The sequence below is a fragment of the Rattus norvegicus genome, chromosome 6 (assembly GCF_021556685.1).
Source record: "Rattus norvegicus strain SHRSP/BbbUtx chromosome 6, alternate assembly SHRSP_T2T, whole genome shotgun sequence".
Taxonomy (NCBI): Eukaryota; Metazoa; Chordata; class Mammalia; order Rodentia; family Muridae; genus Rattus; species Rattus norvegicus.
Window position 1 is genome coordinate 94,738,011 of NC_141539.1, and position 20,358 is coordinate 94,758,368.

The following is a 20,358-nucleotide window of genomic DNA, read 5'->3' on the forward strand; positions in this document are numbered from 1 at the left end:
GTGAGATGGATAGCTGCTACTGAACTAAGGGCTAACGTGGACTGAAATTAACCACAACTTACTGCTGTGCTTTCCCTCAACATTGCATGTCTTCGGGAGACCCTGGTATGCTTTCCAGAACTCTCTCTACTCTTTTGCTTGTTCTACTGCATAGGGTCAAGACTTGTTCTTGTTTCTTTCTTTTTTTTTTTTAATGTAACTTTTTACTGAATCTTTGTGAGTTTCACATCGTGCATCCCAGTCCTGCTCGCCTCCCCATCTCCCCATCTCCCCATCTCCCCATCTCCTCATCTCCTCATATCTACTCTTTGCCCTTCCAATGCCCCCCAATACACACACACCACCACCACCACCACAACCACCACCACCACCAACAACAACAACAACACCACCAAGCATAGAAAACACCTCATTGTGAAGCTGCAGTGTGTCACAGCATGTACCATAGTATAGCCCTCTGTCTACACATCTTCCGTTCATTGCCTGGTCATTGGTCTGCTTCAACATCTCTGGCTGCTGTCACACCATCAGTATTGGATCTTTACTGGGACTCCTCCAGGATATCCTGTTGCCCTGTGTCATGGAGATCCTGCAGCTTTGGAACATCAGGACCAGTCCTTTCACATGTCCCAACTGTCCTCAGATGATATAGATTTTGGGGTGGGCCAGTTCAGAGCCCTGGATCTGGCTTGGGTGGTAGGTAGGTGAGCTGATTAGCTCACTGGCTTATCTCTTATTCACACCACCAGGGCAATCTGTCTAGCACTGCTCTGGCTAGGACACTCAGTTCCACCATGGGCAGGAGGGAGGGTCAGCTCTTCTGTGCTCATGCTCTTGGGCTGGCTCCCCCTACTCCACCCCTCTGCAGCTAGCTCCACTCTTCTGTCAGTCAAGGCTCAGGCCCCACTCTCCCAAGTGCTGCAGCCTGTTAGGGACTGGGCCAGCTCGTCCACTCGTCCACTCTCACACTCTCAGAGCTGGCTTTTATGTGCCTTCACCATCAAGGCCAGCTCCACTGTGCTGTCCCCTGAGGTGCAGGATGCTTGCTTCCCCCAGTGCTGCAGCCAGGGAGGGGCAGGAGCCACTCATCTGCTCTCATGACCCCAGGGCAAGTTCACTCAACTTCTACAGCTGGTGAGGGGCACGGTGGTGGAGGGCATCAGTCTTGAACATGCCACCTCACAAGTGACTAGGGGCAGGGCCAATTCTTCCTGCTCTCCCCCTTAGGGGCTGGCTTACCTGTACCATTGCCAACAGGCTCAGCTCTGCTGTGCTGTCCAGGTGAGGTGCAGGGCTGGCTTTCCTGAGTGCTGCAGCTAGTGAGAGGCAGGGAGAGCTCTCCCGAGCTCATGACCCTGTCAGCAGCTTTCCCAACTGCTGGAGAGGTATGTGTGTGGGGTGGGGGGCATTACCTCTGTGTTCGTGCCACTCCACAGCAAACAGCTGTCTCATAGTCATGCCCTGGGGCAGGCTCACCAATCCCTCCCCCTATGCCCTCCCAGGGCCAGACCTCTGTCCTGCCTGGGTAAGGGGCAGGGCCTGCTTTCCTGAGTCCTGCCACTGGCGAGAGATGGGGCTAGCTTTCCAGAGCATCGCATGTTGTGAGGAGCAGGGTCAGCTATGCACAGCTCCTGGACACCCACATGGCCCTCAGCAGCTGTCCCAACCAGGGACACTCCCATGATCTCTAGTGGTAATATGAGCCACAGACATCAGGCCTGACCTGGTCCTCTGAGGCAGTCAGGATGCTGCCTGCCTGTCTGCCTGCCTGCCTTCCTTCCTTCATTCCTTCCTTCTTCCCTCCCTCCCTCCCTCCCTCCCTCCCTCCCTCCCTCCCTCCCTCCCTCCCTTTCTTTTTAGGTTTATTTATTTTATGTATATGAGTACACTGTAGCTGCCTCCAGACACACCAGAAGAGAATGGATCCCTTTACAGATGGTTGTGAGCCATCATGTAGGTGCTGGGAATTGAACTCAGGAAGTTTTTAGAATCTTCACTGATGGTTGAACTTTAACAGATCTATTAACAATTATTTTGGACACTCATTGGAACAAAACAAGTTTTCTTTAGTTCACCAGGATATTTAAGTAAACATTACTAAATTTCTATTAAAGTGATCTGGTGATCTATAGTGAAACTAGGACATTTAGGCTGTTACCTATTTTTTTTTAAAGATGTATTCATTTATTATCTATAAGTACACTGTAGCTGTCTTCAGACACACCAGAAGAGGGCATCAGATCTCATTACAGATGGTTGTGAGCCACCATGTGGTTGCTGGGATTTGAACTCAGGACCTCTGGAAGAGCAGTCGGGTGCTCTTAACCGCTGAGCCATCTCTCCAGCCTGGCTGTTACCTATTTAAACACATTGCTGAGTTTGTTAATCATTTGATTAAGATACTTGCAAACACGTTCACAGCTAAATTTCTTTCTTTGTACTTTATTTTACTTCAGTATTAAACTATCAAGAATATATAAAGCTTATAAAAATAAGCAAAGGCTATTTATTTTTCAATTATTTATTTAATATAAGATAATGATTCAGGGGTTGGGGATTTAGCTCAGTGGTAGAGCGCTTGCCTACCAAGCGCAAGGCCCTGGGTTCGGTCCCCAGCTCCGAAAAATAGAAAAGAAAAAAAAAAAGATAATGATTCAGTACAAGGAAACTAGTCTATTAAATCACCTTAACCTGATATCTCTCTTTTAAAAAAAAAAAGATTTATTTCATGTATGTGAGTACACTGTCACTGTCTTCAGACACACCAGAGGAGGACATCGGGTCCCCATTATAGATGGTTGTGAGCCACCATGTGATTGCTGGGAATTGAACTCAGGACCTTTGGAAGAGCAGTCAGTGTTCTTAACTGCTGAGCCATCTCTCCAGCCCCTGATATCTCTTTTAATAAGATTTTGAACTATTGATTCAATTTCTGTATTGGTTACAGAGCAATCAATGCTTTTTCTTTTTTCTAGAATTACTTCTACAGTTCATAGCTTTTCTGTCCATTTCATTCATATAGCACAATTTGCTCTTAGTTTCTGTTATTTTCCTTAGTTTTAAGTTTTTTTTAAGACTAGTGTTTTTTTATTTATTTATTTATTTATTTATTTATTTATTTATTTATTTATTTATTATATATAAGTACACTGTAGCTGTCTTCAGATACACCAGAAGAGGGCATCAGATCTCTTTACAGATGGTTGTGAGCCACCATGTGGTTGCTGGGAATTGAACTCATGACCTCTGGAAGAGCAGTCGGGTGCTCTTAACCGCTGAGCCATCTCTCCAGCCCAGTTTTAAGTTTTTTAATTTGTATGTTTTATATCTCTAATTATTCACTATCTTCCATTGTACCTAATTTCATATATTCTTTTATTTTTACTTTAAAAATTTCCCATTATATATACAAATTATATATGTACATATATATATATGCACACACATCTTATACATATACACTGCACATACATACATATACATGGTTACAAACATTTCTCTAAGTGGAAATTTTGTTCTAAGATATGCTGATGTAATTTATTGTCATTGGGTTAGTTAACTATCCCAGTGGTTTCTTGTTTTACTCATGAATATAAAATACAGGCTTTCCTTAGCTACAGTCTGTGAAGTGTGTCTCAGGCTTCATTCTAGTTGGAGTGTGTGGTGTGCAGCAGCATGGCCTTCTGTGGTAACAAGGCTGCAGTGGTCTAATGTGTGCAGCTGCAGGCCAAGTGTGGCAGCCGAAGATGGGAAACAGGACCACGCCACAGTGAGGAGCTAAAGTTGGATAGTCACATATGGCTAGTAGCCACAATGTAAAGCATTTCATGCTCTAGAATACCCACAGTTTGAATCATTTTTAGTTTTGTAAACATTTTATATATAAGAATGTTTACCTGAACACATGTCTGGGCATCGCAAGAATGAAGCATCTGCAGAAGCCAGAACAAGGTATCAGACGCCCTGATCCTGGAGTCACAGATGATTGTCAGCTGACATGTGAGTGCTGGGCATTGAACCCAGATCCTCTGAAGAGAAGCTTGTGCTCTTAACTGCTGAGCCATCCCTCTAACCTTCAATAGTTTGAACATTTTAAAATCTTACTTTACATTATAAAATATTAATTTTGTGCGGGTGTGCATGTGTGTGTGTGTGTGTGTGTGTGTGTGTGTGTGTGTGCGCGCGCGTGCACGTGAGCACACATGCAAGCCATATGCCGTTCCTTGAGTACCATTTCTCTTGCTCTTAAACAGTTCTGTCATTTGGCCTGGACCTAGCCTAGGCTGTCTGGGCAGCCAGCCCCAGGAAGCTGCCTGTCTCTATCTCGCCAGCACTGAAGTTACTCATGTGCATCATCACGCTGGGCTTTTTCTTGTGGGTCTAGAGATTGAATGCGTGTCCTCAGTTTACAAAGCAGGCTGCTGACCTTCGTCCCCAGCATGCTTTCTAGCTGTCCATAAAACGTATTTTCTATATCCCTGATTAGCTCAGACCTTCTCAATGCACAGTTCCTGCTATTCCATTTACTAGCAAGGTTTGGACTTGTTATCTGTGAGATGCTATGTGCTGATTGGCATTTTAAAATTATTGTTTTTACAATAATTGGTTAAAATTATTGGTTGATACCAATATTTTTAGCTCAGTTTTTCCTGATACTTACATAAATGGTTAATATTTTGTTTGCTGGCCCATTTGTGAACCTATCAAAAGCTACCTATAAAATGAGTCCTCTTGTCTGCCCAATTACTGATGATCTCTTGAATAGTGGTGTTGGTGGGAACTTACATGAGGACTCAGTGCTCTGTGCTAAGTCCCCGGCTGCTGGCTGAAGGGTTAGGAGTTGAGGTGGTCCTGTCACCTTCATGTGGCTGCTGTCTGCTCACAGGTCCCTAGTTCTCTTGGACCATGACAGTGACTTTGCTTTACTCTGTCTTCCCACTACTCTCAGTGCCTTTCTTTGGCAAGATTCAAACTAGAACTCTGTGAAGAAAAACTGTAAGTTTCATAGCACTGTAGCTCCAGGCTCTTCACACAGAGAAGAGCTGGGCATGGCGGGGAGACCTGAGCAGGGCAGACAATACTGCAGACAGAGTAGCCACGCTTCTCAGAGTAGCTCACCCAGACATGACCAGAGGAAGAAAGTACTCCTACAGCCAACTCTAAAGTTCTTGTAAGTCTTTGTTTTTTTTCCTTCTTAGAAATTTTACTTTCCATCTGCTTTTTTGCTTAAATATATAAATGTTTCTTCTTATAGTTAGTTTTTTCTATAATGTGACTTCAAATGACTGTATATATCACATAAAATCCCTGTGTCAACAATTTATTTACAGTATCTTATGACTAGGCCTTTAGATTGTTTCTGATTTCTCACCATATAAACAATGTTATCAATTTATATATAAATACATATGCACCATCCTGATAATTTTCTTAAAAGATATTGAAGGAAATGGAATTGTTTTCGGTAAAAGTTGCATGTATTTTTGATTTTTACTAATTCCAATACCAAGTATATGTGTAGTGCGTATATATGTTTGCATGTACACAGACATATACAGATACATATTTATTTAAAGGTTATAATAATTATAAAGGTTTATTCCTTTTTAATTAATGTATCTGTGCTAGGAAAACTGAGGTTCCCTCTGAATTGGTATCAGGAGTTTGAATGTTACTTTGCTTTAGTTTCTTACATTTCTGTTGAGGCATGCGCACACAGTGCTCTCAGAGTGAAATCAAGAGCAAACAAATATACAGGTATTCTGGCATATTTTGGATGATTTATTTATTTTGCTTCCAAATAAAAGTTGGGCTAAGTGATTTCCTTATCTTTTGAAGGCTTTGAGGTTACCTGGCTGCATTGCTGTTTTTAACCCTGATCCTCAGCAGTGTCAGCTGCAGTAGCACACCTCACCGTCCACACGGTACCTCACCGTCCACACGGTGCCTCACTGTCCACACGGTACCTCACCGTCCACTGGGTACCTCACTGTCCACACGGTACCTCACCGTCCACTGGGTACCTCACTGTCCACTGGGTACCTCACTGTCCACACGGTACCTCACCGTCCACACGGTACCTCACCGTCCACACGGTACCTCACTGTCCACTGGGTACCTCACTGTCCACTGGGTACCTCACCGTCCACACGGTACCTCACTGTCCACACGGTACCTCACCGTCCACACGGTGCCTCACTGTCCACACGGTACCTCACCGTCCACACGGTACCTCACTGTCCACACGGTACCTCACCGTCCACACGGTGCCTCACTGTCCACACGGTACCTCACCGTCCACACGGTACCTCACTGTCCACACGGTACCTCACCGTCCACACGGTACCTCACCGTCCACACGGTGCCTCACTGTCCACACGGTGCCTCACCGTCCACACGGTACCTCACCGTCCACACGGTACCTCACCGTCCACTGGGTACCTCACCGTCCACACGGTACCTCACCGTCCACACGGTACCTCACCGTCCACTGGGTACCTCACCGTCCACACGGTGCCTCACCGTCCACACGGTACCTCACCGTCCACTGGGTACCTCACCGTCCACACGGTGCCTCACCGTCCACACGGTACCTCACCGTCCACACGGTGCCTCACTGTCCACACGGTGCCTCACTGTCCACACGGTACCTCACCGTCCACACGGTGCCTCACTGTCCACACGGTACCTCACCGTCCACACGGTACCTCACCGTCCACTGGGTACCTCACCGTCCACACGGTACCTCACCGTCCACTGGGTACCTCACCGTCCACACGGTGCCTCACCGTCCACACGGTACCTCACCGTCCACACGGTGCCTCACCGTCCACACGGTGCCTCACCGTCCACACGGTGCCTCACTGTCCACACGGTACCTCACCGACCACACGGTACCTCACTGTCCACACGGTACCTCACCGTCCACACGGTACCTCACTGTCCACACGGTACCTCACTGTCCACTGGGTACCTCACCGTCCACACGGTACCTCACTGTCCACTGGGTACCTCACTGTCCACTGGGTACCTCACCGTCCACACGGTGCCTCACTGTCCACACGGTACCTCACTGTCCACACGGTACCTCACCGTCCACACGGTACCTCACTGTCCACTGGGTACCTCACTGTCCACTGGGTACCTCACCGTCCACACGGTGCCTCACTGTCCACACGGTACCTCACTGTCCACACGGTACCTCACCGTCCACACGGTACCTCACCGTCCACACGGTACCTCACTGTCCACTGGGTACCTCACTGTCCACACGGTACCTCACCGTCCACACGGTGCCTCACCGTCCACACGGTGCCTCACTGTCCACACAGTACCTCACTGTCCACACGGTACCTCACTGTCCACACGGTACCTCACCGTCCACACGGTACCTCACCGTCCACACGGTACCTCACTGTCCACTGGGTACCTCACTGTCCACTGGGTACCTCACCGTCCACACGGTACCTCACTGTCCACTGGGTACCTCACTGTCCACTGGGTACCTCACCGTCCACACGGTACCTCACCGTCCACACGGTGCCTCACTGTCCACACGGTACCTCACTGTCCACACGGTACCTCACTGTCCACACGGTACCTCACCGTCCACACGGTGCCTCACTGTCCACACGGTACCTCACCGACCACACGGTACCTCACTGTCCACACGGTACCTCACTGTCCACACGGTACCTCACTGTCCACACGGTACCTCACCGTCCACACGGTACCTCACTGTCCACACAGTACCTCACCGTCCACACGGTGCCTCACCGTCCACACGGTACCTCACCGACCACACGGTACCTCACTGTCCACACGGTACCTCACTGTCCACACGGTACCTCACTGTCCACACAGTACCTCACCGTCCACACGGTGCCTCACTGTCCACACAGTACCTCACCGTCCACACGGTACCTCACTGTCCACACGGTACCTCACTGTCCACACAGTACCTCACCGTCCACACGGTGCCTCACTGTCCACACGGTACCTCACTGTCCACACGGTGCCTCACTGTCCACACAGTACCTCACTGTCCACACGGTACCTCACTGTCCACACGGTACCTCACTGTCCACACAGTACCTCACCGTCCACACGGTACCTCACTGTCCACTGGGTACCTCACTGTCCACTGGGTACCTCACTGTCCACTGGGTACCTCACTGTCCACACGGTACCTCACTGTCCACACGGTACCTCACCGTCCACACGGTGCCTCACTGTCCACACGGTACCTCACTGTCCACACGGTACCTCACTGTCCACACGGTACCTCACTGTCCACACGGTACCTCACCGTCCACACGGTACCTCACCGTCCACACGGTACCTCACCGTCCACTGGGTACCTCACCGACCACACGGTACCTCACCGTCCACACGGTACCTCACCGTCCACACGGTACCTCACTGTCCACTGGGTACCTCACTGTCCACACGGTACCTCACTGTCCACTGGGTACCTCACCGTCCACATGGTACCTCACCGTCCACACGGTACCTCACTGTCCACTGGGTACCTCACCGTCCACACGGTACCTCACTGTCCACTGGGTACCTCACTGTCCACACGGTACCTCACTGTCCACTGGGTACCTCACTGTCCACTGGGTACCTCACCGTCCACATGGTACCTCACCGTCCACACGGTACCTCACTGTCCACTGGGTACCTCACCGTCCACACGGTACCTCACTGTCCACTGGGTACCTCACTGTCCACACGGTACCTCACCGACCACTGGGTACCTCACCGTCCACACGGTACCTCACCGTCCACACAGTACCTCACCGGTACCTCACTGTCTGTCTACACGGTGGCATTTTAAGGTACACCGTTATCTCTTTGTAGCCCATAGCTCTGCTCTGGCTCTGAGTTTCACCTTCATCAACTAGCATTTTGTTGTTCTCTTCTGTGTAAACACTGTCTGCTATCTATGTCACTGCTACTGTCACTGTGGATGCATTCTCAGCACTTATTCAGATAGAGGGTCGGTCCTTCAGTAGAAGCTCAGGTTCTGTCATTAGACATAATACTTGAAAGAAAAGTAATAGTCTTTTACAGTTTTGTTGCCAAGATACTTTCCTGGGCATGTATTTTCTCTAAAACATCCCCACTGTACTCAGTTGGTTATCTCTCTTGGTTTAGTATTTCCTAAATAGATAGAATTTATTTATTTATTTATTTTTACTAAATTTACAATTAAGAAAATCAGTAAAACTTCCTGATAGAATTTCTACTATATAACAATGATTATTTGCTCTGGTTATTCTAAATTTTTCAGATTTTTCCTTTCTGCATATCAAAATTCAATAGCTGAGTACCAGCTTTTATTGACTTAGAAATTTCACAGAAGATTAGATTTTTCCTGCTTAGAATACAAAACCCAGGGCTGGAGAGGTGGCTCAGTAGTTAAGAGCACTGACTGCTCTTCCAGAGGTCCTGAGTTCAATTCCCAGCAACCACATGGTGGCTCACAACCATCTGTAATGGGATCCAATGCCCTCTTCTGGTGTGTCTGAAGAGAGTGAAAGGGTACTCACATACATAAAATAAAAATAAATCTTAAGAAAAAACAATACAAAACCCAGTGTGCAAAAAGTTGAGACAGTATGTTTATTTCTTTCTCAGTTTTCTGGTGGTATGATAGAATCCCTGACACTGAATGAGTTTTTTGAAGAATATGTATTGTGACCCACTTCCTTAAGGTGGATAAGTGCATGATCAGATGGCCATATCTAATGTTGTTATGACATGACAGAAAACCTGAAGAGCCAGGGAGCCATGTTAAAGAGACAGCAAGCACATCAGGGTCACCTTCTAGTGTCTTTACTAATTTTTAGTATAATGTATTTTGATCAAATCTCATTTCCTTCCATCCATTTTCTCCTCTTTCCACCCCTCACACCTTTCCCCCTGAGCTTCATGTGCTCAGAGTCCATTTAGTGCCACCTATGTGCATGAGCAAAGGACCGTCTATAGGAACTGGAGTAGGTTCTCAGAGCCCACAGCCCTAAAGAAACTGACTCCCTCTCCTAGCAGCCATCAGTTGCCAATAACTCCTCAGCTGGGAATGGGGCTTCATAAGCCCATCCTTGCTGGGACTTCATTAACTTGATCTTGTGCAGGTCTTGTTCATGTAGTCATATAGCTGCTGTGAGTTCTGTGTGCAAGGACCCTGTCATGTCTAGCAAATACTGTTTTGTTGCATCTGGCTCTTAAAATCTTTCTTGTCTCTCTGTTGTGATAATACTGAGCCCTAGGCCAAAAGGTTGTGATATCCCATGTGGAGCTAAGAACTTCGAAGTATCTTATTCTCTGTGTAAAGACCAATTGTGACTCTCTGTATTAATTACTATCTATTGCAAGAAGAAATTTCTCTGATGAGTGTTGAGAGGTGCACTAATCTATGGATGTAAAGATAATAATTTAGGGGATAGTTTATTACTTTGTACATGTAGCAGGAAAATAATACTAAGTTCTCCCATAAGACCTAACTAACTGCAGGTTTGGCTCAGTAGCACCACGTCCCTGTTAGTGTGCACAGAGCCTTCCAGGATTGTGAAAACTAGCCAGTAGGCATGAAGATTCCAGGTTGGCACTAGCTTGATTTCTTTACCTCTTATGACTCAAGTATGTGGTGACCTCAGTGATTCATACTTACCATCAGCTTCTGAAGGGTAAATGATGAGACAGGTGGATGAATAGAGGAGGGCATGGGGACCAGGGGAGAGGAAAGTATGGGGAGGGATTATACTAACATTAAAGATCTTTGAAACAGCATCACTTTTTAACAATCCACTCTTGCTGTTAATAGTCTAGTTCTGTAAGAGCAGAATGTTCCACACTCTTGTGAGAATTCCCTAAGTTCTTCAAGAAAGACAACAGCATGTTCATAAGAGTTTTCATGTCCTCATCATTTTCTAATGGATCCACTACCTCTCAGTGGGAAGCAAATTTCAACATGTCTCTGAGGGGACAAACACACTCAAACCACAGCCAGTTGGTTCTTTGCTGGTGAACCATTTGTCCGTAGCCATCATAGCAAAATGCTTTCCCTACCTGGCTTGCTTCTGACCTGTTTCCTTTCCTTTTCTCTTTTGAGATTTGAATACTGTTTGGGGAATTGATATTTAGTTTAGGAAAACATATTTAAGAAAGCAGAACTCTGATATGGACAAATCTTGGTTCAGGGCTGGGGTGAAGAATAGCTTAGTAGTAGTAGAGTGCCTGTTTAGCATGATAAAATGTTTCATACCCAGTACTGCAAAAAGAAAACAAGCAAAACCCCACAAGTTCAGACTTACCTATGTTATCCACTTCTGCCCTGAAAGTCATAGCCAGGAGTGATAAGCAGGTAAACAGACACTGATCTTTCCTCTTTCCATATTCTCAATGCCTACCTTGTTTCAAATCCTCCCACATCTCTTCTCTTTCTCTGATCTGATCCCTGGTAACCCTATCAACCCGTTCTGTCTAAGCTGTGCTCCTTCCTACCCCATAAACTCACCAATCATGCAAACATTTCTCATAGTTATACGTATTGTACATGCTGTGCTATATCTTAATTTACTAGAATATGCAGTGGCATTGGTTCCAAATGAGCCTCCCCATTCTCTGCAGTTGTATTCTATTTTGTAGGTGAGTAACCCACAGCTGGCTGAGTAGTCTCTCATTTGAAGAACATTTCTATTGCTTTTGCTATTTTGTATCTCTGTGATTATCTGTGGAATAAACTCCTTGACATAACCTAAGTTGGAGGATATCTACATTTACACTCTTCACAGTTATTTGCTTTCCTGTCAGATAAGATGCTGCACTCACTTTACTATCCCTCTGCAGTGACCGACCAACCATGCAAGGAGTTGTCACACCCCTGATCTTTGCAAATCAGATATATTAAAGTGCTTTTATCAGTATACTGTTCAGTTTTATTTACATGACATTGAATATCTTTCATTATGTATGGAGCCTTTTGATATGTTTCTTATCAGTTGCTTGTTTGTAATCTTTGTTTTTCCTCTTTTATACTTAGATCTGTGGTTTAATTGGTTTTTGGGTATGATGAGAAATAGAAGCAGAAGTTCATTTTCCTCATGAATATTTAATTGCTTTGTATGATTTAGTGGGAAGGTGAGTCCTTCCTTGTTTATGGCAGTTATATTTTAGCTATAAATAAGACACACGTGTATATCTGGGGTCCTTCAAAATTTTTTTCTTACCTTTTCTATTTTCTTGTCTTTGCTTCTGTTGAGCAGAGTCAGACTCTGTAGCTCAGGTTTGTCTGAACTGAGGGAGTCTTTTTGCTTTAGCGTCCCTGGTTCTGTGGGTATAGGCTTCAGCTACTGCACCTGTTTGTCTTTCCTATACCAGACTAGAGCGTTCTCTGTAGCTCAAGCCAGCCTTGAGCTCTCAGCAGTTCTCTAGCCTCAGCCTCCTGGGCACTAGGACTAAAAGCGTGTGCTACCACACCTAGCTAACATCACCATATTTTAATTATTGTGCATTTGAAACATCAACGGCTAGTGCTTTAAGTCCTCTGACTTTGTTCTCCAAGATTTCTTTGCTGGCTTTTGTTCTTTGTGTGTCCATCTGAACTCGTTAATTTGTGTGAGAGATATTGCTAAGAATTTGATTATTGTTATAGCTAATCCAGAAGTCATAGGAAGCATTGACACATTGGCAGTGTAGAATCTTTAGGTCTGGAAACATTTGTATTTGTATTTAATACTGCTTTGTATTTCCTTAGCGGTCTGAAGTACATTTCATTAGATTGCTGTAGTATATTGGCATCATGATGGCTGACTGTGTGCTCCTCTGCCCATCTCCACAATCAGATGCAACAGGCCTTGGTAGTAGTATTTATCTCATGGCACTTTGCAAATACTGCAAATCTGAACATTTTCTCACCCATTACAAACATACTCTGATTGCACTCTGGGTACCTACATATCACTTCAGTTTATTGCCAAATACATCCCAACTATAATGTTATATAAATGGCATTTCTTACTCAAAAACTGAAGCTTAACATATAAGGTAAAATTCATGCTTTCAGTATACTGTCCTGTGACTGACAAGTTTGTAAATCATGTGATGATACTATAATCAGAGTATAATCTTTACATTACTCCGTATTCCTTTTTCTCTCTTTGTAGTCAACATTGTCTACTCCACTGCTGGCCACCACTAATCTACTTATCTTACAGTTGGCTTTTCATATGAATGGGACCATGTAACATATTGCTACTTAAGTGATTTATGAGATTAAATCATGTTTCATGAATCAGGAGTTTATTCCCTTTCATCCATGAATAACATCCCATTATATGAATATGCTAGTTTGTTAATTTAATCTGCAGCTGAGGAGCATTTGTTTACTGTTTAAATTTTAACTATATGAATAAAGCTACTGTAAACATCTGTGGATAAATGTTTGGTTTTCATTTACTTTGGGTAAATTTCTACAAGTGGTATTTCTGTCTTCGGGGTTGCAGTGGTGAAAAAGAAACTGTGCGTGCCTGCTTTCCTACATGAGAAATATGAGCATCCGTTGTCTCCACGCTCTCATCAGCACTGGCTCTCTGTTTCCTTCCTAATAGGTATACAGCATTATCTTTTTTATTTTTATTTTTCAGATTATAATATAATTTCAATATTTCCCCCTTTCCTTCCTCTAAGCTGTTGCCAGCTTCAACACCATAGGGTAAACTGTGGCAGAGTGCGAAGTCACCCAGTGATCACTCAGCAGACTTTTTCTGAGGGACTACAGCTTGATTCACTGAGCCAGCATTCCCTGTGACCAGTGAGAAACTCTCTGAACTCTTTAAATTCTTTGGGGCTTGCAAGAAGGAAAAGAGAAAAATGAGGGTGGGGAGATCATACACACACACACACACACACACACACACACACACACACACACACACACACACACACATTTGGCGGATGGAGCAAACTCCAACTAGCAGGCAAACTTCACATATATACATATATACCCATACACATACTTGGTGGATGGAACAAACTTCAATAAGTTGACTCTAGAAACTTTATATTTTTTTCTCTTAACCTTTCTCTTAACTACCTAAGACAGAGTATTCTATGTGAGAAAAAGATTACCTCATAACCACAAGTTACATATTCTCTAAAAACAGTCACCACAAAAGCATACTCTTCCAAAAACAGATTAAGGTCATTACATGAAAGGGAATTGCAAAAGGATTATTGATTGTGTGCCCTTTTGAAACTTATCCCTAACTAAACACTTCCCAGCTAGTGTTCTCTCCACAAGCCCAACATAATCCCAAAGCAGTACTTCTCTTGTCATTGATTAACAGAGTTTAAACAAGCCAGTCTATAGTATGTATTTACCAAGAGACAGATCACCATCTATCTTATGTCTTATTTTTGAAGTCCTGTTCAGTTAAACTGGTGAATCATTAGCACTCTGTTCTTAAACTCATTATAGATTTATTCTTTATTCATAACTCTGTCTTTTCATGGTACACACCGAAACCTGTGGCCACATCCCTATATCACAAGATCCAGGAACTCAGATCCAACCTAGAATGAATGTTTTCTTTGACCATTAACTTGTCCCAAGCCTATTTTTCTCTTCCAAGTACAATTACAGGCTTGTAGCACCTGAAAACTCACTATACCTATTTTCCAACCCATGCAGGCTTTACTTAATAGTCTACAAGGAGGGGCACATTCTACCTTTAATTCTAACTTTCTTATGTGTTTCAGGCAAAATAAATTAAATCATCTTCTTAAACTTTCTATCAACTACTCTAACTTCATAAAATTATTTAAATCAAAACAGGAATTCTGTAAAATCATTAATTCATCTATAGTGTTTCATGAAAGTTCTTCATGTTGATCTACAGGAAAATTTGACCAAAGAGTGGGCTCTCTATCACCCAGGAAGTAACCACACAAGGCTCTAGGCAGTGAAGGTTTCTCCATGTCCAATCACATCCTGCCAGATAATGACAAACATGACAAGGCACATCAGTAGCAAGAAGCAATCCTGGGACAAAGCCCCTGGGGCTGTGTCTCTCCAGGGCACACCCATCAAAGCTATGAAAAAAGTAGGCCTTCTCCAGGAAGTTCACTTGCCCACTGCAGCTCCCCTGCATGGCATTGGCACTAAGCCCTCCCTTACACCCCACGTGCTCTCTTTCAAATCCATGACCTCTCCTTTTTCATTAATTGTTATTATATTCACATATGTAAATACATATATTCCTAAGTATATGCTGTCAGTAGTATAATGTTGTATATGTATCAGGACAGAGCATTTGATATTGGATAACTAATTGGTATGCTCTTCCATAGGGAAGGCTGTTCCTCCAGGTCTCAGCATTTCTTAGTTGCTTGGAGTTCTTTGTGTAGAATTGAGACCAAATGGACTTTTTCTGTCCACGTTGGCATGTCTGTTGATGTGATCCTTGATCAGCTCGTGTTTGGGCAGTCATGTTGGTGAGACCTTATAGTTATGGCTTTTGATATCACTAGGAGATATTAATGGAGTTTGCTGTGAGATATTGCATAATATCTAAGGATCTAGAGATATGGCCACAGGTTTTGGTGTGCACCATGAAAAGGCAGGGTTATGAATAATGAGTAAATGATCTATAATGAGATATTACATAATATCTCCCAGCAAACTCCATGGTCCTCTGGTTCTTACAGTCTTTCTGCCTTCTTTTCCATAATGTTCCCTGAGCTGTGGGTGTGGGTATGGGTGTTGGTGTGGGTGCGTTTGATAGATGTACCACTAGGAGTGGGTGTCATAACACTACAGCGTGATTGGTTGTGGTTTTCTGTTGTGGTCTTCATCTATTGCAAAGAGAATTTTCCTTGATAAAGGAGGAGTAAAGACTACATCTGTCTGTGGATTTAAGGACAAATGCTTAGATTTTTATTAGAGACTATGCTGGCACTCATAACTTGTGCTAACCAACAAGTCTCTAATTAGACTTAAGACCCTCTCAACAAGAGGGAAAGCATTCCTGGTACTGGAAACCTACTACTTAGGGACAATGAAGTCATGAATCTTGGAGGAAAATTTCTAACCACAATTCTACTAAACTTGCACAATCCTTAGTATTATCTTTTTAAAAAGGTTTTATTTACTTTTATTTTCTGTATATTAGTGTTTTGCCTGCATCTGTGCATCATATATATGCAGTGCCTGAAGAGGCCAGAAGAGGGCAAAGGAACCTTTTCTTACTCCAAAGCCCAGGCTAGCTTCAAATTCAAGATCCCCTAGTCTAAGCTTCCCAGCTTTCTAGTTAGTGGATTGCCACCGTGCACAGTGCAATTTTAATTAAAAAACAAATTTAGCATATTGATTATAACATCTAGCTCCAAAGGGTTAAAATAGCCTAAACTAATATTAATTCGACAAGAGAGGCTTTCCATACTATAGGTAATAACTTTTCTGAACTATTTCAATTAAGGCAGAGTATTATTATTATAGAAAAAGTTTGATTTCTGTTATATACTTTATACAAGTATCAATTCCTGACAGAACTTAAACACCAAAAGTGAAACTTTAAAGCACAATAGATATAGTTTTAGATTTTCATAAGGGTTTATGAAACATAGCAAAGTGCTAAATACAGAAGAACATTGTAATAAAATTTATTATGTTAAATTAACGATTGTTCTACATCAGTGTTAATTTGTGAAGAGCGAAAGGTGCACATGTGTTTATGCAGTAGTTTTGCATGTTTAGAATATGTTGTTCTCCTCCTGTATTTTCTGTTTATCATTCTAAATGCCTCTTGGGATTGGATGTTCATTTCCAGCAGAAGTTTTTCTGCTGTAATTTCATTGAATACCCTAAGCTTTAGTGTTTATCTTAACTCTTTCTATCTTATGAGTCCTTATATTTGGTCTCTTGATTGGCTTCTGAAGTTTGTGGTCGTCTGGGTCATTCTTTTTGTTGTTTGTTTGGTTGTTTTGTTTGTTTTGGTGTGTGGTGTGGTGTGTGGAGAGATGGCTTAGTGTTTAAGAGCATTTGTTGCGTTTCCATATGACCTGAACCCAGTTCCCAGTACCCACATCAGGTGACACACAGCTAGCTATCCCTCCAGCTCCAGGCATGCCCTCTTCTGCACATACATGGCACACACACACACACACACACACACACACACACACACACACACGCACGATACTGTCATACCATATGCATAAATAAAAATAACAAATGTATGTGTGTATGCATGCCCACACATACACGTGTTAATGATATGAATGTGACATGCATGTAAAAGTCTGAATACAAGTTTTTGGAGTCAGTTATTCACTTTTTGCACAAGCCTGAGGGCCTGAGTGTGATCTCTAGCAACTATATAAAAACAAGGCATGGTGGTTCTCACTCATAAACTTAGTACTGGGAAGGTAGAGACAGAAAGATCCTCTGGGGCTTGCTGGCCTGCCAGTCTAGTTGAATCAGTGAGTTCTAGATTCAATGAGATGCCTTGTCTAAAAAAAACCAAAAAACATAAGGTGGAAAGTGATTGCGGAAGATATTTGATAAAAACCTGTGACTTCCATCTGTATGCACACTGAAGTGCATCTGCAACTCTCAACACACTCATGTGTAGACACAGAGAAGCATTGCAAGGATCATAACAAATAAATAACAAAAGCCTACTCTTAGAAGATGGCGGGGGGGGGGGCAAAATACAATCATGAGATTCATTTGTTCCAAAAGTTGAGTGTTTGCTTAGTTTTTTTCCTTGTTTAATAAAGAACTTCCTACTGACTTAGACTTAGAGCATTTTAAAAAGAAAATAATGGTTGATTGCATCACACGACCAGGAAGACAAGTCTCTGGGCTGGCCTGAGTGATGGTCTGAGTGGTATAGAACATGTGACTAGGGGCTGGAGAGATGACTCAGTCAGTGGTTAAGAGCACCAACTGCTCTTCCAGAGGTCCTGAGTTTAAATCCCAGCACCCACATGGTGGCTCGCAACCATCTGTAATGGGATTTGATGCCCTCTCCTGGTGTGTCTGAAGACAGTGACAGTGTACACATATACACAAAATAAATAAATAAATGTTTAAAAAGAAAAAAAGACCATGTGACTAGAGTGAACGTGCTCAGTTGCCTTTGAGAGTTGAAAGTCATCTATATTTTGGCATTTTGAGATAATTAGATGAAGTAATTGATACTTTGTTCAACAGGTGGGTTTTCAGAGAAGTCAAGTGATTGGAGCTCAGAAGAGGAGGAGCCGGTGAGAAAGGCAGGACCCGTCCAAGTCCTCATCGTCAAAGACGACCATTCCTTTGAGTTAGATGAGGCTGCACTGAACCGGATCCTTCTGTCTGAGGCCGTCAGAGACAAGGAAGTGGTTGCCGTGTCTGTTGCTGGAGCCTTTAGAAAAGGAAAATCCTTCCTGATGGACTTCATGTTACGGTACATGTACAACCAGGTAGGGAAGTCATTTGTTCCTGGGCCTTCCACATTGTGTTCTGTTTCTATTACCGTGGCGGCCTATATAAAGGCTGTGGTGTAGCTATTCCAACCTAAGTGCTCTGGAAACTAACCACACACATGATTTTACCTGGATGCTACTGTGCTGCTTTTACCTGAGGATATAATTATGTTTTTCTCTTTAAAATTAGCTTAATGATACAACAATGAATTGTTATAGTATTTAAAATGTCAAATAGGTAGCTTTTAACATAAATCTTTCTTTTTAATAATTTTCCCACAATGTTTTTTTTTCCTCTCCACAATATTTATGACGACATTCTTAAAGCTTGAGGCAAAGGGATTTGACAGCGCTTGGGCTGTGTTCTTCCACTGACGTTAGTGTCTGGGTGTATCTTCTGTATGTACTCATTCTTCATATCCATTCATCACTCCATGATACTGAAAAACTTCAAATTAAATTGCTAATGTCAATGCATTTTCTCCACATCTTTCAATGTAAATTATACACTACTCTTATAGCTTTTGTTTTTGAATAAAATCTATACAGAGAGACACAAATATTAGATGTACACGTTTATTTTTATAAATACACATTCTTGTGCAGTCTAGAACTCAAAACAGAGCACTGTCATTTCCCTCAGAAAGTTCCTTCACAGCCTTTCTTAGTCTGTTCTCACCTTGCACCATCCTTGAGGCAGCTGATAGTGTCTGACAAAATCATGTGGAACAGACCCACACCTCCAAGGACCTTGGCTATACGAAGTGTAGAAGGATGAATGGGAAACTAGGACAAGGCTAGAGATCAGCAAAGGGAATATTCTGGCATTTTCCCCACAATGAATTTCAATACAGATATGGAGTATTACAGTAGAAGAAATATACCACCCACAGAACTTTATATTCTGGAACCCTTAAGATCAGGGCAGAAGGATTATGAGTTAAGAATTAGTTGGCCGGACAAAATGGCACACACTTAGGACAGGGAGGCAGGTGGATCTGCATAAGTTACAGACAAGCCTGCTCTACAAAGCAAGTTTCAGGACAGCCAAGACTATACAGAGAAATCCTGTCTCAAAAAAAAAAATTAGCCTAGACCGCATAGCAAGTTCCAGGCCAGGCTGAGTAAGCCACATGACAAGACTTTGGCCTGAGTGTTTATAGCACACTTACCCATCTTTAGTTTAATCTTTATGTCTGAAGTATTTTAAGACAACTTTGAGGCTAACATTTATTCAGCGTTAGTTCAAACAAATAGAGAACAGAAGCACTAAAATAATTCAGTCTTTGAAAGCAAGCAAAATTCTTTTAACCCCTGATTTCGAGCATATACAAAAGGTGTTATATTACTTAACATAGGTTGGGATGCTGATGCAGGTCTGTTCAGATCAAGGTGCCTGTGATAAAGAGTGCTTGCTTGGATCCCTTTTCTTTCTGTCTGCACCTAGCAGAGCATGAAGAATGAGACACAGAATGTGACATCACTGACTGTGTGGACCTACTCTAGTCCCACTTCTGCAGTACAACTATCACTCATGTTACAATGGTGAAACTTGATTTTAAATGTGGTAGACGATGTTCTTTTTTTAATCATGAAAATGGTTAATTTTATTTTTTTAAAGATTTATTTATTTTATTTATATGTGAGTACACTGTAGTTGGTCTTCATACACTTCAGAAGAGAGCATCCTATTACAGATGGTTGTGAGCCACCATGTGGTTGCTGGGAATTGAACTCAGGACCTCTGGAAGAGCAGTCTCTTAACTACTGAGCCATCTCTCCAGTCCGGTTAACTTTATTTTATGCCTGAACCATATTCAATAATTAATCATTAAATATATAACAAATGTATGCCTGAAAGAATGAAACAAGCTAAATTTTTAAAGT

The 20,358-nt window shown here is 43.1% G+C and overlaps 1 protein-coding gene across 4 annotated transcripts in view; it reads left to right on the top strand.

Moving 5' to 3' along the window:
• The window catches only part of Atl1 (atlastin GTPase 1), a 98,405-nt gene that overhangs the window by 31,180 nt on the left and 46,867 nt on the right, over positions 1 to 20,358 (top strand). For all 4 annotated transcript variants that reach the window (NM_001009831.2, XM_087553850.1, XM_087553851.1 and 1 more), the window contains one exon: positions 18,221 to 18,468. In NM_001009831.2, the coding sequence (NP_001009831.1) occupies positions 18,221 to 18,468 (248 nt within the window). The remainder of the gene's footprint in view (positions 1 to 18,220; positions 18,469 to 20,358) is intronic.